The 11,874-nt window shown below is 44.3% G+C and overlaps 1 protein-coding gene across 1 annotated transcript in view; it reads right to left on the bottom strand.

The window, feature by feature from the left end:
- Positions 1–3,197: 3,197 nt before the first annotated feature.
- The window catches only part of GRIN3A (glutamate ionotropic receptor NMDA type subunit 3A), a 153,574-nt gene continuing 144,897 nt past the window's right edge, over positions 3,198–11,874 (bottom strand). The window contains exons 8-9 of the mRNA XM_068553316.1: positions 10,866–10,942; positions 3,198–6,387 (exon numbers count right to left, since the gene is read on the bottom strand). Of these exons, the coding sequence (XP_068409417.1) occupies positions 6,048–6,387; positions 10,866–10,942 (417 nt within the window). The 3' untranslated portion in view covers positions 3,198–6,047. The remainder of the gene's footprint in view (positions 6,388–10,865; positions 10,943–11,874) is intronic.

Here is an 11,874-nt window from a genome sequence, read left to right as displayed (position 1 = left end):
CTGACATTTTCTTTGGAATCTAGGCCATGTGTGTTTATCTGTGTCTGTCTGTCTCTAAGTCCACCTGCCCCTGTTAAATGATGCCATGGCCAAGTCATTCCAGAACATCAAAAGGTTAGCTTCATTTGCTCACTGCCCTGCGAACAAGTGCATGTGAATGACAGCCACACCCACCTAGTGGTGAGGATCCCGATCTTTTCTCAAATCCGTTTTCAGCTTAAAATCCTTGAATGATTCCTATAGTCTTTGGGATACAAATCCAATTTAGCACAGTGATCTTGCCTCTGCTTTTCTCTTTCTGGGCCTGATAGCTTGCTACCCACCTTGTGCTTTATGTTTCTGTCATGTTGAACTATTTGATGTTCCTAAGTGCCTTGATTGCCATAGTTTCCCAACTCCAGAGCTGCACGTGCTGGTTTTTTTTTTTTTAACCTGGGATGCCTATTACCCTCCACTCGATTTCTCCACTGCACACTACATACACACACACACACACACACACACACACACACACAGGAAAAAGGGAAAAAGTGTCTTCTTTGCTCCCGTAGTACCCTATGTGCATTTCTTTATCAGGGTACACGCCACATTGTTTTCCCAGTTTGTGTCTCCCCACTAGACTGAGCTCCATGGGATCAGAATCTGCTTTATGTCTTTCTATCTCCAGCAGCCAGCCCAATGCCTGGCTCAGAATAAGCATCTAAAAAATGAATGACTGAATGATGCACAACAGACTTGGGTAAGTTGATGGTTGAACTAGGTTATAGTAGGTGTATATTTTTGTAGGATTTGATTTGGGTATATGCCAAAAGATTGTGTGGGAAGAATGCATCCATCCAGCTAGCAGATTCATGACAGCAAGTTTGCCAGCAGCTAATCGCAAAATGCCTGAGACTACAGGACTGCTGAGTGATTTGCAGCTGTGTTTGCACCAGTTCTTGGTTGGACTAGAAAGCAAAAAGAGATGCCTGAAACAGTATTTCTGTGCTACTCAAGGGCTACAGCGTGGAGTTCAGTGGACCATGGCAGGTGCAATTACCACGTGAGCTTTCTGTGGAGCTGGGGACCAGGCTGAGGCATGGGCAGGAGGCAGTATGGCAGAAAGACTAGAGAGGGGGAGGGTTAGAGGAAGAAGGGGAAGTTGTAAGGAAATAATCAGTGTTCTGACAACATAGTCTGGTTGTTCTGGAATTGCACTGCTTGCATATGAATCTCTGCCACTACTCTTATTAGCTGTGGGGCTTTCCATCTATAAACTACAGGTCCAGTTTATCTACTCTAGACTAGGTCTAGAGTACCAATCTCATGGAATTTTAATGGAGATTAAATGAGATCACAGTTACTAAAATAGATGCTCAATCAATGTCAGCTTTTATATATAGTATTATCAGTTTACAGGTTGTGAAAAGGACAGATGAGAAGGTCCCTGAGGTTAAAGACCATGCCCATCTTATGATGGTCTCCAGCACTTGGCACATAAATATAAACTCTTTAACAAATGTTTGTTGAATTACTAAATGAGGGTGGTTGGAGCAGAGTTTTTCAGAGATCTCTTAATAGTGTGGCTTTTCCTAGAATGTGTCAGACGAAGCTATTTCAGTTTAACTGCATGATGCCAGGGCTCTGAGTTTGCTCAGCACGTTTTGTGTCGCTTTGGACTATACCAAAGAAATAAGCATAAGTCACAGCATCACAGGTCTCCTGTTAGGAAGGGGCTGGTATCATGTCAACATTTGAGTCCCCAAAGACAATGCCAGCAGTACATCTGGAAGTGAAGTTTTTATCTCAACATTTATTCCACAGTCATAGAAACTGAAAATGGAAAAGGCCTGAGGACATCTAGTCCATCCACGTGGTTGTACAAGAAAAGTGGCTGGAGCAAAACAGCCTGTTCACCTCATGCTCACAAGACAGCATTTCAGTTCTTCCTGGAGCGGAGCGATTGCAAACACATTAAAGTGAAGACGCAATGCAAACACTCTTTACAAACCTTAAGAAAATACTTATAGGTACTAAGTATTAGGAAATGATTAGGAACTAAGCTTAAAGCATGAGGGAATCCTGGATTAGATGGGTGTGGGTGGGTGAAGAAAGGAATAAGTAAACACTGCAGAGTGAAGTGGTTTTGATGACTAGAAAGCAGTTCCTTCTGAAGACTGGATGGATTTTCTGGTTTGCCTATCAAATATATGAGTTGGGAGGAGGAGAGACTAGTAGTTTCTTTCCCCTTAAGTCTTCATCTGTACCGAGGAAGTGGTCACTAGCTCCAAGGCTCTAACAGACCCAGCACCATCACCGAGAAGTCTGTTGCCCAGATGACATAGCTCTGTCCTGCTCAGCAGCTGCGCCACTTACCGCTTAGCTGGTTGGCACAGAAGCAGCAGCTCGCATATAAGGTTTGTGCAACAGCAAGATCCGTGGATAATGGAGAGTCACCTCCAGGCACCTTAAAGACCTCGACTGATTGGGTCCCTGTGGCTGCCTCACTTGTCTGTCCCAGTCATTCTTCCAACCTGTCTTCAGTTGTTGGAGGGATCCCCCTGCTCCTCCACCTTGGGCAGCCACACTCTGGAGCCCTTATTTTCTTTATTTACATGAACCAATAGCCCTATCTGTTCCAACTTGCCCAGTCCTACTTTATTATATGCTTCCTGCGCCAGGAATTCCCCCTTGGAAAACAGGGTTGGGGGGTGTGATAGTGGACTTGTCGTGCACCTGATTTCCTAGCATCAGAGCTTGGAAAAAAATGGAGGTCTTGGGCTTCCCTGGTGGCTCAGTGGTTAAGAATCCGCCTGCCAATGCAGGGGACACAGGTTCGAGCCCTGGTCCGGGAAGATCCCACATGCCGCAGAGCAGCTAAGCTCGTGCGCCACAACTACTGAGCCTGCTCTCTAGAGCCCGCGAGCCACAACTACTGAAGTCCGTGCGCCTAGAGCCCGTGCTCCACAACAAGAGAAGCCACCGCAATGACAAACCGGCGCACCGCAACGAAGAGTAGCCTCCACTCGCCGCAACTAGAGAAAGCCCGCGCACAGCAACGAAGACCCAACACAGCCAAAAATAAAAATTAAAAAAAAAAAAAAAAATGGAGGTCTTCCTGATCTCATGAAAGAGAAGCCCACAGCAGGAGGCAAGGTAGCATCCCTTATCTCTTTCTTCTTTACCAGAAAACCACCCTCCACCTGAAGACTTCTGATCTTTTTGTTTCTTGAGCCTGAGGGGAGTTGAGAGAACAGAGGTGGGACAGAGCAGGAAGGAAGGTTTTCAAAGGACCCACCATTTCGTGAACTCTTTTTACAAAACACAACACACTGTTTCACAAATTGCAAAACACTGTTCAATTACCATTCCTACTTAACATGAAGACTGCATCATTTCAACACAAGCGATTATGCTTTGTTTTTCTTTGTCCAGAACATGGAGGCATTTCAAGCAATGCTGACGGCAGTAAGCCTGCTTTCAGCTCCTGCTGCTTCTGGCCACATCCTGGCCGCAGTTTTGGCCAAGTAGTTCCTCAGAAGATATTCGAGGAGCCATGCTCTGGTCGTCTACTTTTTTGTGGGTAGGCAGGGTGGTCTGGCATGTTATCACCACTGCTCAGAATGCCTCCGTGGAGAAGCTTAAGGTAGACCTGATGTACAAAAATCCAAACTTACAAAACAAATACATTAAGGGATAATTAATTGCATTACAAAAGGATTCTTTACAAAAGAATTCACCTCTGGGTTCCTTTAAATAGCCAACTTCTCAAATACAGTCAGAATCTGAGCTGCGTTATAAAAAATGTCCAGGTACAATATTAGGAGCATGGTTGTTACGTGAGTTGAGGTACACCTATACGTCAGCCTCCCAGGCTGCGCACAGGTTAGGGGTGCAGAGCATGATGGCAGAGTCTCTAGAGCATCCTTAGCTGTTGCAGATGGGCGGGGATGGCTAAGGGGCATAATCTTCCAAAGGCAGTTGCAAACCTCCTTTTGTGTCTGGGGTGAGAACATGGGAGGATGGGCATTTCAAAGCAGAGCTGTCCTTTCTGTTTCCAGGGATCACTGTTCCCTCATTGTTGAACTGTTTCATCTGTGAGGTTGATGAAGTCTAACTTTAGAACCTGTCCACCTCCCTCATCAGAATCTCTAAGCCTATATCCCCCCCCCACCCAGGGTTTTCTCAGACAGCTAATTGGTAGAGTGTTATCTAATTGCAGCTTAAAGTGTTATCTTTCCTTGGGGGACCGGGCAGCTCTTGGTGGAAATGCAGGGACTGCATCCAAAAGTAGGGGAAGAAATTTTGTGGTTGAGGAGCCTTCCCAATGATCTGCAGCTTACAGAGCACGGTGCTTGGCACAGAGCTGAGCACTCTTTGTAGGCCTTCAAACTGATTGGAGCGGAGCAAAGATGATAAGCAACTGAGAAGATAAAGCAATTACTTGATAGACAAGGAAGTCTAGTCCTACATGGTGTCCTGGGGTGGGAGTGGCTGTGTGGACAGTGAATCATCAGGTGTGTGCTGAAGCCTTTTGAGAAACTCTCAAAAAGGCTCTTCTCAATTCTCCCCATGCCTGGAGCAGCCAAATTTCTAGAACAATGTTTCCTGAAGAGTAATTTTTAGACCACATGTCAGTCACCTGGGAGTGTTGGTGACAGGTTTCTGAGCCCACATCCACCCCCTTTCCCATCTCATCCTTTGGGAGAAGAGCCCTAGCAGTCAGCATCCTAACGAGTTCCTAGGCGACTGAGAACTGAAGTTCTATAGTTCACGTATTCCTTTCCCTTTCTGCGTGTCCAAGCCTATGCACACTGGAAAAGGATACCTAGGCAGAGGGGAAACAGCTTACTCATATCAATCTCTTGGAGGCATTAGATGGGGTTTGGGGGAGAATCAGAGGGACCAGTGCCTGTTCACAGTTTCTCACAGATGAGGGGGTGTGAGGCTGCAAGACTGACTTGCTAGTGATCCATATAGGTATGAAAAGCACAGGGCACATTCCTGAATGTTTAAGCTTGTGGTGTTCACAGGCTTGAAGTTCACTTCCGGGATTCCTACAGCTAAGACATAGGTGACTGCTGATCTGAAAATAGCCAAATATATGGCTTGCAGAACATCTTCCCTTAACTCACAGTGCCAGCTCACATGTCGTGTGCAGGCAATTAGCAGGAATATTCCAGTTTCATCCTAAGGCCACATCCTTGCCTTGCTTTTCTCTTTCCTTTATGAAAGGCACACACTGTAGTGGAGATGCTTAATTAGATTAGAAGTGTGGGCCTATTCATTCCTTAGCCAAATTGCTTTTCTGGCCCAGAGCTTTTGTTTGAAAAGCATGGGATACATTTTAATGCCTCTTCTGCCTGTGCTTTCTGCTCACCACATCCCTGTTCCCTTTCATAGTGGCACGTAAACATGTTCCCACTAAACGTTAGGATGATGTTGGAGATCCAGGACCCTTTCAAAAACATGGCTCTTGCCTGATCCAATCAATCCTTGGCCTGCTATGATATGAATGAGTTCAGTTAATTTTTCTAAGTACCCACCTTCCCGTCCTAAGTTTCTCTAGCTCTTCCCTGGCTCCCCATTCAGACTGTAGGAACAAATCTACACTGGGGAGTTATAGCAAAAGTCACAACCCTGAATAATCCCGCTCTATACTAAGATTAAAACCAACAACCCAGTAAGACACAGGTATGAGTAACAATTTTATCTCTTGTTGATAGTGCAGAGAAAGGGCTAAAAACCAGAAATGTTACTGTGGCACCAGGTGAAAAGATTTAACAGGAGCTGGGGTTGTCTGGTTCTTCACAGATCCCTCACACGGTGTTTACTTCTGACTAATGTAAGATTCCTGCTCTGAAAAAGACTCCTACCCTGGAGACCTAGGAATGAGCTTGAGAAGACTGGCTGCTGCTTTGCAGGCTAGGGAGAGCAGACTTGACCTCTAAGAAGACCCAGACCTCAGCTTCCCCCCACCTTGGTCAGTAGTTACAAAAGAGCATTACAAAGTGTCTTAAGGGCTCAGAGGAAGGCCAGGAACTGAGAAAAGAGAGCAGCGTGGCCACTTAGGGCTCACAAGTCCGATTTGTCCTTTGGTACTCTTCCAGCTCCGTTTTCCTGCTCACAGCCAGCTGCAGCTCTTGCTGGATCACCTGAATCTGCTTCTCCAGCTCTGAGAGCTCCTGCATCACTGAGTTCCGAGCCCCATTTAGGGAGTCTGCTTTCCCATTGGTGGTCAGCGAGGCAGGAAGCTCTCTTCTTCTTGGTGAGAGAGGGATGTCTTGGTAGGTCCGGAGGCTCAGCTGGTTTTGTCCCCCCTCATCACTGAAGGTATATTTCCATCGATTGTCATGACTCAGATTGGACGTATTCCACACAGTGAGCTGACAGGGTCCCACATTGGACCTAGGAAACCAAGAGACACTTTAGATCGACTTTCTACTCTGCAGCTCTCCCCATCTTTTAGCTACTTCCTTGTGAGTAATATGGAACTGGGTACGCAGATGGAGATGGAGTCACAAAACCATGGACAGACTGCCTGCTGGAGTGTCAGGGGAATAAAAGGAGCCAATGCAATTCTTTTCAACTGAAGTTCAATGGTTCATCAAGTCTCATGCTGTCCTGAAACTTGAATGGGTGTTTTACCTGGAGGGCTGATGGACCAGGGTATGGCACATTCTTTTATGAAGAACCTTAGATGCTTTTCTGTTCTCTTCCTGCCAGTGAGGCTCAGAAATCTGCACTGACTTGAAACAGTCTATGGCTATGAAGATGATGCTTTGGTAGAAATGAGATTCTGTTTATTCAGCTGTTGGACTCTAAGCATGGTCCTGCTGCTAGATACTCTAATATGACTCATCCTTAGCCCCGCAGGACAACCCTGATGTTTACTAGTTGAGTTTGAGGAGAATAAAAGCATACAAGCTGCAGGTTTCAGCCAAAAGTGTCCCATTATAGGGAGACTTTGTGAGTTGAGAATGACAGCTGAGGTCTGAAGCTTAAAAAAAAAACGACCCAAGAAATCCTCAAGTTCTTGCTGGAATAATGAAAGTCAAATTGAAATAGATTCATAATCCTCTTTCAGGCTCGTGTCGAGCCACCTACCACCATCCTTGAGATGGCTGTAGACAGCAAAAGAGTTATTGCTGACCAGGCACAGGAAGAGGGGGTCTGGTTTCTGAAATACACTTTGACAGATGCAATGAGAAGAGCTTCTTGCTATACGAACAGATTAGAGCCCTAAGCACATGGCTGCAAATTTCTTCTAGCCTTGTTGAAGGAGAAGGAGGAGGAGGAGGCCGAGGAGGATTATGACCACTTTTGCAATCTACCACAGGGCAAAACAAAATAGAAACACTCTATTCAGTCCTTGTGTCTTTGTTCCCATCCATGTAACTGAATCAAGACTTTATTCCTGGACTCTTACTAACCAGGAGGAGAAGGGAAGGACCTGCAGGGGAGGGGAAGAGGGAGAAATAATTAAGTGTTGATTCAGTTACATGGATAAGAACAAAAACACAAGGACTTAACTAGGGTGATCCTGTTTCATTTTGCCCTGTGGTAGATTGCAAAAGTGGTCATAATCCTTCATTCTTCCTTTCATCCATATCCCTCTGCAGTGTGACTTAGCAACTCACCCTTATCAAGGGGGATTCCAGGGGAAAGTCTTCTTTCCCTCCCCCTTGAATTTGGCCTGGTCTCATGACTTGTTCTGGCCAATAGAAAGTGGCAGAAGTGGCAGGTGGTGGTTCCAAGTCTTGCACACTTCCACTGCCTCTCTCAGAACCCTGCTGCTACAGTGGAACCAGTCCAGACTAGTCTGTTGGTTGATAACAGACCATTGGAGAGAGTCCCCAGTCTTCCCGGTTAACCAGCTGAGGCCATCCTAGACCAGCCAGCCCTCTGCTTCTCCCTCCTTTCCCCTAGCTGGCTGTAGACACAGGAGCAAATGTGACTACGATCAGCCAAGTTTGGCCCAAATCAGTAGCCTGCACAGCTGACACATAGATTCATAAGCAACTCACTGTTGTTTAAAACGTTATGAACTGAGATAATTTCTCACACAGCAAAAACTGATTGATACGTGCTCCGAGCCATTAAAACACACAAACACATTCCAAACCACTCTGCAGTTCTTTAACATTTCTCATGGTTTAAGTCCCATATAAATGAGCAGGGAGCACCACAGCCCAGCTTTCCTGTGTCCTGGGCTGGGTAAAAGTTCTATAATGAGCTCACTTACAGCTCCATTGTCTTTACACTGGGTCAAAGGTGTGGTTATAATTTTCCTTCTAGCCTTACAGTTCCCTTTAATTCTTCCTTCAAATCTTTTCCTATTGAGTTTGAATAATTTCAAAACAATCTTGTTTGTGGCATGTGTTATTTGCAAATATATGGTTTACAATTTTTGTATATCTTGAGGTGAGAGGAAAGAGAAAAGAGGAGGTGTATTGGAAACCCAGTGGAGTGAAGAACAGACCAAAATTTACATGAAATCACATGTTGAATAAACTAAGGACTATATATATAGTCTTTTGCAATATCTACTTTTCCCCTCTGCTTTAAATAAAAAAGGAGCAAAATCTTTTCATACCATGGCCCATAATTTCCCCAGGCCTTTCCTCAAACCCGTATGTTAGTAATTCATTCATTTATCTATTATTTTATTCACTCCATAAATATGAAACATAGGGGAGGGATGTCAAGTTGCAGCAGATAAAGGTATTTGCATAGATATTCTTCCAAAGAAAAAAGAGGGAGAGAGTTTTTGAGCCAACGGACCTAACTCTAGCATCATGGAATGATTCATAGTGGGGAAAACCTGGGAGTTAGGCATCAACACATTTTCCTGGAATGTCCAGGCAACCTCAGAAATCAGGCAAATAGAAATAACCAATCTGGTTTTCTCCAGAGCTTTGTACATATATCTGGTAATATAATATAGAAGAATAAGCAAAAGCTGGCTTCCATGACATACTCTAGGTGGTAGCATCACAAGTGCTCTGATGATTGACATGCGGCTCTGAGCCACCTATGAATGCAAGGTGATAGGTGCTGAATGCCAGATATGGTGTCTAATTGGAAAAAATGAACGTGTTATATTGTTGGCCTCTACAGTGCTTTGACTGTGGTTCGTAAGCTTTCCTCAGCCTTAGAGTGTAAGGCGACCAGTGAGTTAACTGAAGTTAACACTAAAAAGCTTTCACAGGACAATTTTGTAATGCTGAGTTTCAATACTCCACTAGACCATTCAGAAGAGATGTGACAGCTGTGAGCCCTCAAACACTCACTGCGTTTGAAAGGTTATAGGTGGGTGTTGGGTTGTAGGGAGGTACCACAGGAAACATGGGCCCAATAAGCCATGAGTGTGTGTTGCCTTAGCTCCTTCTCAAAATAAGGGATTTCAGAAGGGAATCTGCCAACAAAAATGGATAAGCTGAGTGAAAGATGCATTTGGTTCTGAATTTAGGTGAGAGAAATGTGAATAGGAGTCATCTCACAGTTGGAAATGGGATCACTGGCAGCTCCCTGTTTCTCTTATGGCTGGAAAACAAATGCTTTGTTATTATGAGATGGTGTCTTTGCTGCTGTGTCTTCTTGTGTTCCTCTCTCGTTAAAAATTTATGTTAAAAATAATCATAGAAAAAATATATGTAACACGACATAGAACAGCTGTGACCTGATTAGTAGGCAGCTTGCTGCTGATGGGGCCGCAGTGTGATACAGGAACACCACAGACCCTGAGGGAGACGGGGGTGTGCTCACTGCCTGGGAAGAGAGGCTTTAAGAGATAACAGAAATGATTCTGACAAGCTCGATGCAAATTGCAGAGAAGGGGACTGCAGCATTCCCCGAGGAGGTAAAAACAATGAAAAAGAATCATGTTTTCCACCCCCTTTTCCTTGTCCTCTATTGTGAATAGGAAGTGTGAGTGTCAGGTTTTAAAATTACCCAGAAAGCCATGCTTGGAGCTGAGGATCTGCCATAGATGACAGAGTTGCTTGGAGGAAATGCTGTAAACCGAGGCCTCTGGACATAAGAAAGAACAAGGAGGCTGTCTTAGGCAGCATGAAACAGAGGCCAGCCAGGTACTAGACCCAAATACTTCTAACATCTTTAGCCACCATGAATGAGGCAACAGTCTTCCACAGGCTGGATGTGGGGAAGGTACAGAGTTTCAATTTTCAAATGTCAACTATGCATTTAATGCTTGTTACTTCCTATTAATGAGATGCTCTTTTCTGGGGAGTTTGTAGTAACAGTGCCGGGAAATGGGTTAAACAGAACACGTCTGTTGCATATTTCAAATATTCCTAGGAGTGCTGGAAAGGAGTGGGGAGTGGAAACATGCCAAAAGGGCAATATTGCATGAAATTGCCTGTGGTACTTATGAATTAAGTCTAACTTGTATATTGTACACAATAATAGCTAAAATAGCTTTGTTTTCAGGGTTTTAAATGTGTTATCTCATTGAATTCTTATAGCATCTCTAGAAAGTAGGTACTCTATTTATCTCATTTTCACGAATGAGGAAATTGGGGCATAGAGAGGTTAAATAAAGGACTTGCCCAAGACTACACATATTGTGAGTGTCAGAGTCAGTATTTGGATCCAGATGCTTGACCTTAGAGATCAAACCAGCACTTAAACCACAACATATATTGCTTCTACTGCATTTCAGTGTCCATGTATGTACAGATATGTTTTTTATTTTGTCTGTTCTATTTCTATTTGAGACCACATATTTTTACTGATGGTGTTTATCAACAACTTGGTCCTGATTTGATTCATTATACATAATTTCCCTTTTGAGCATGAAGTCTCAGTTACATCTCTAAACTTTTAACAAACATACATGACACCTGGAACCGGCCTCTTCTTACCTCTTTTCCACACGCTTAGTCTTGAAACGCTGCCGCTTTTCCTCTACGAATGATGTGTTTAGTGCTCTATGTAATCTCTGGCAGAAAGAACAGATTCACACACAGAGACTGTTAGAAACACACAACCAGGGGACAAAGTACCCCCTGAGATTTAATCTCTTCATTACAAACCTAGGCCTCTTTAAACAACTTAACAGTGATGCTGGAAAAAAGATCAATATTCAGTCCCAAATCTCAAGAGAGCAAAAATTCTAATTATGTTATTATTCTACCTGGAGGAAGGAAAAGTAATTTGATGGGAAGCTTAGAAATACTCTGAGTTGTAGTATGTGATATAAAGAAGAGTTATCATAACCAACGCGTGGCAAAGGGCCTGGTACAATCGCTAAAGGTGAGTCAAAAACTTAAGTCTGACTTCTTAACAGCCAAAACAAAGAAGGTAAGAACTCCTGATTAATTAAATTAATCATGCTAACATACAATGGAGAGGATCAGTTGTCTGCAGAGTCCTCCTTAGGAGACCAAATAGGTCCTAGGATGAAAGTAGGAACAACAGGGTTCACATGTAACCAAACCAATGATAGTGACCTATCTAGAAAAAAAGTACTGTGTTAACAAAGCAGAGAGTCAGCATAACAATGCAGGGGGCAAAGATGGCAGAACTGGCAGCCTCACTACTGAGAGGCTGCGATAGTGCACTGGGAAGTAGGAGGGAGTCCGTCGGGAGGTCAGGACGGCTCCTCTGGCCTCGCCCGACACCGCGCTCAGGGGGGAACTGCTGCCTTTGCTAGAGCTCCTTCATCAGTAAGAAGCCTTCGGAGTACATTTCGGCTCTCAGTGCCAGTTTCCATCAGGGTGAGATGTGCAAAGGAATACGCTTGAATGGTGGTCTGCCTGACATTTTCAGTTCTCTCTGTAAGTGAGTGTGTAGGTGTCTGGATTACATGAAGGAACTTTGATCCTATGAGCTTGGCCTTGGCACCAGTGGACTTCAAAGCTCTGGACCATT

The sequence above is a fragment of the Eschrichtius robustus genome, chromosome 10 (genome assembly GCF_028021215.1).
Source record: "Eschrichtius robustus isolate mEscRob2 chromosome 10, mEscRob2.pri, whole genome shotgun sequence".
Classification (NCBI taxonomy): domain Eukaryota; kingdom Metazoa; phylum Chordata; class Mammalia; order Artiodactyla; family Eschrichtiidae; genus Eschrichtius; species Eschrichtius robustus.
Note: the sequence above shows the minus strand (reverse complement) of the source record. Positions and strands in the feature narration are given on the sequence as shown.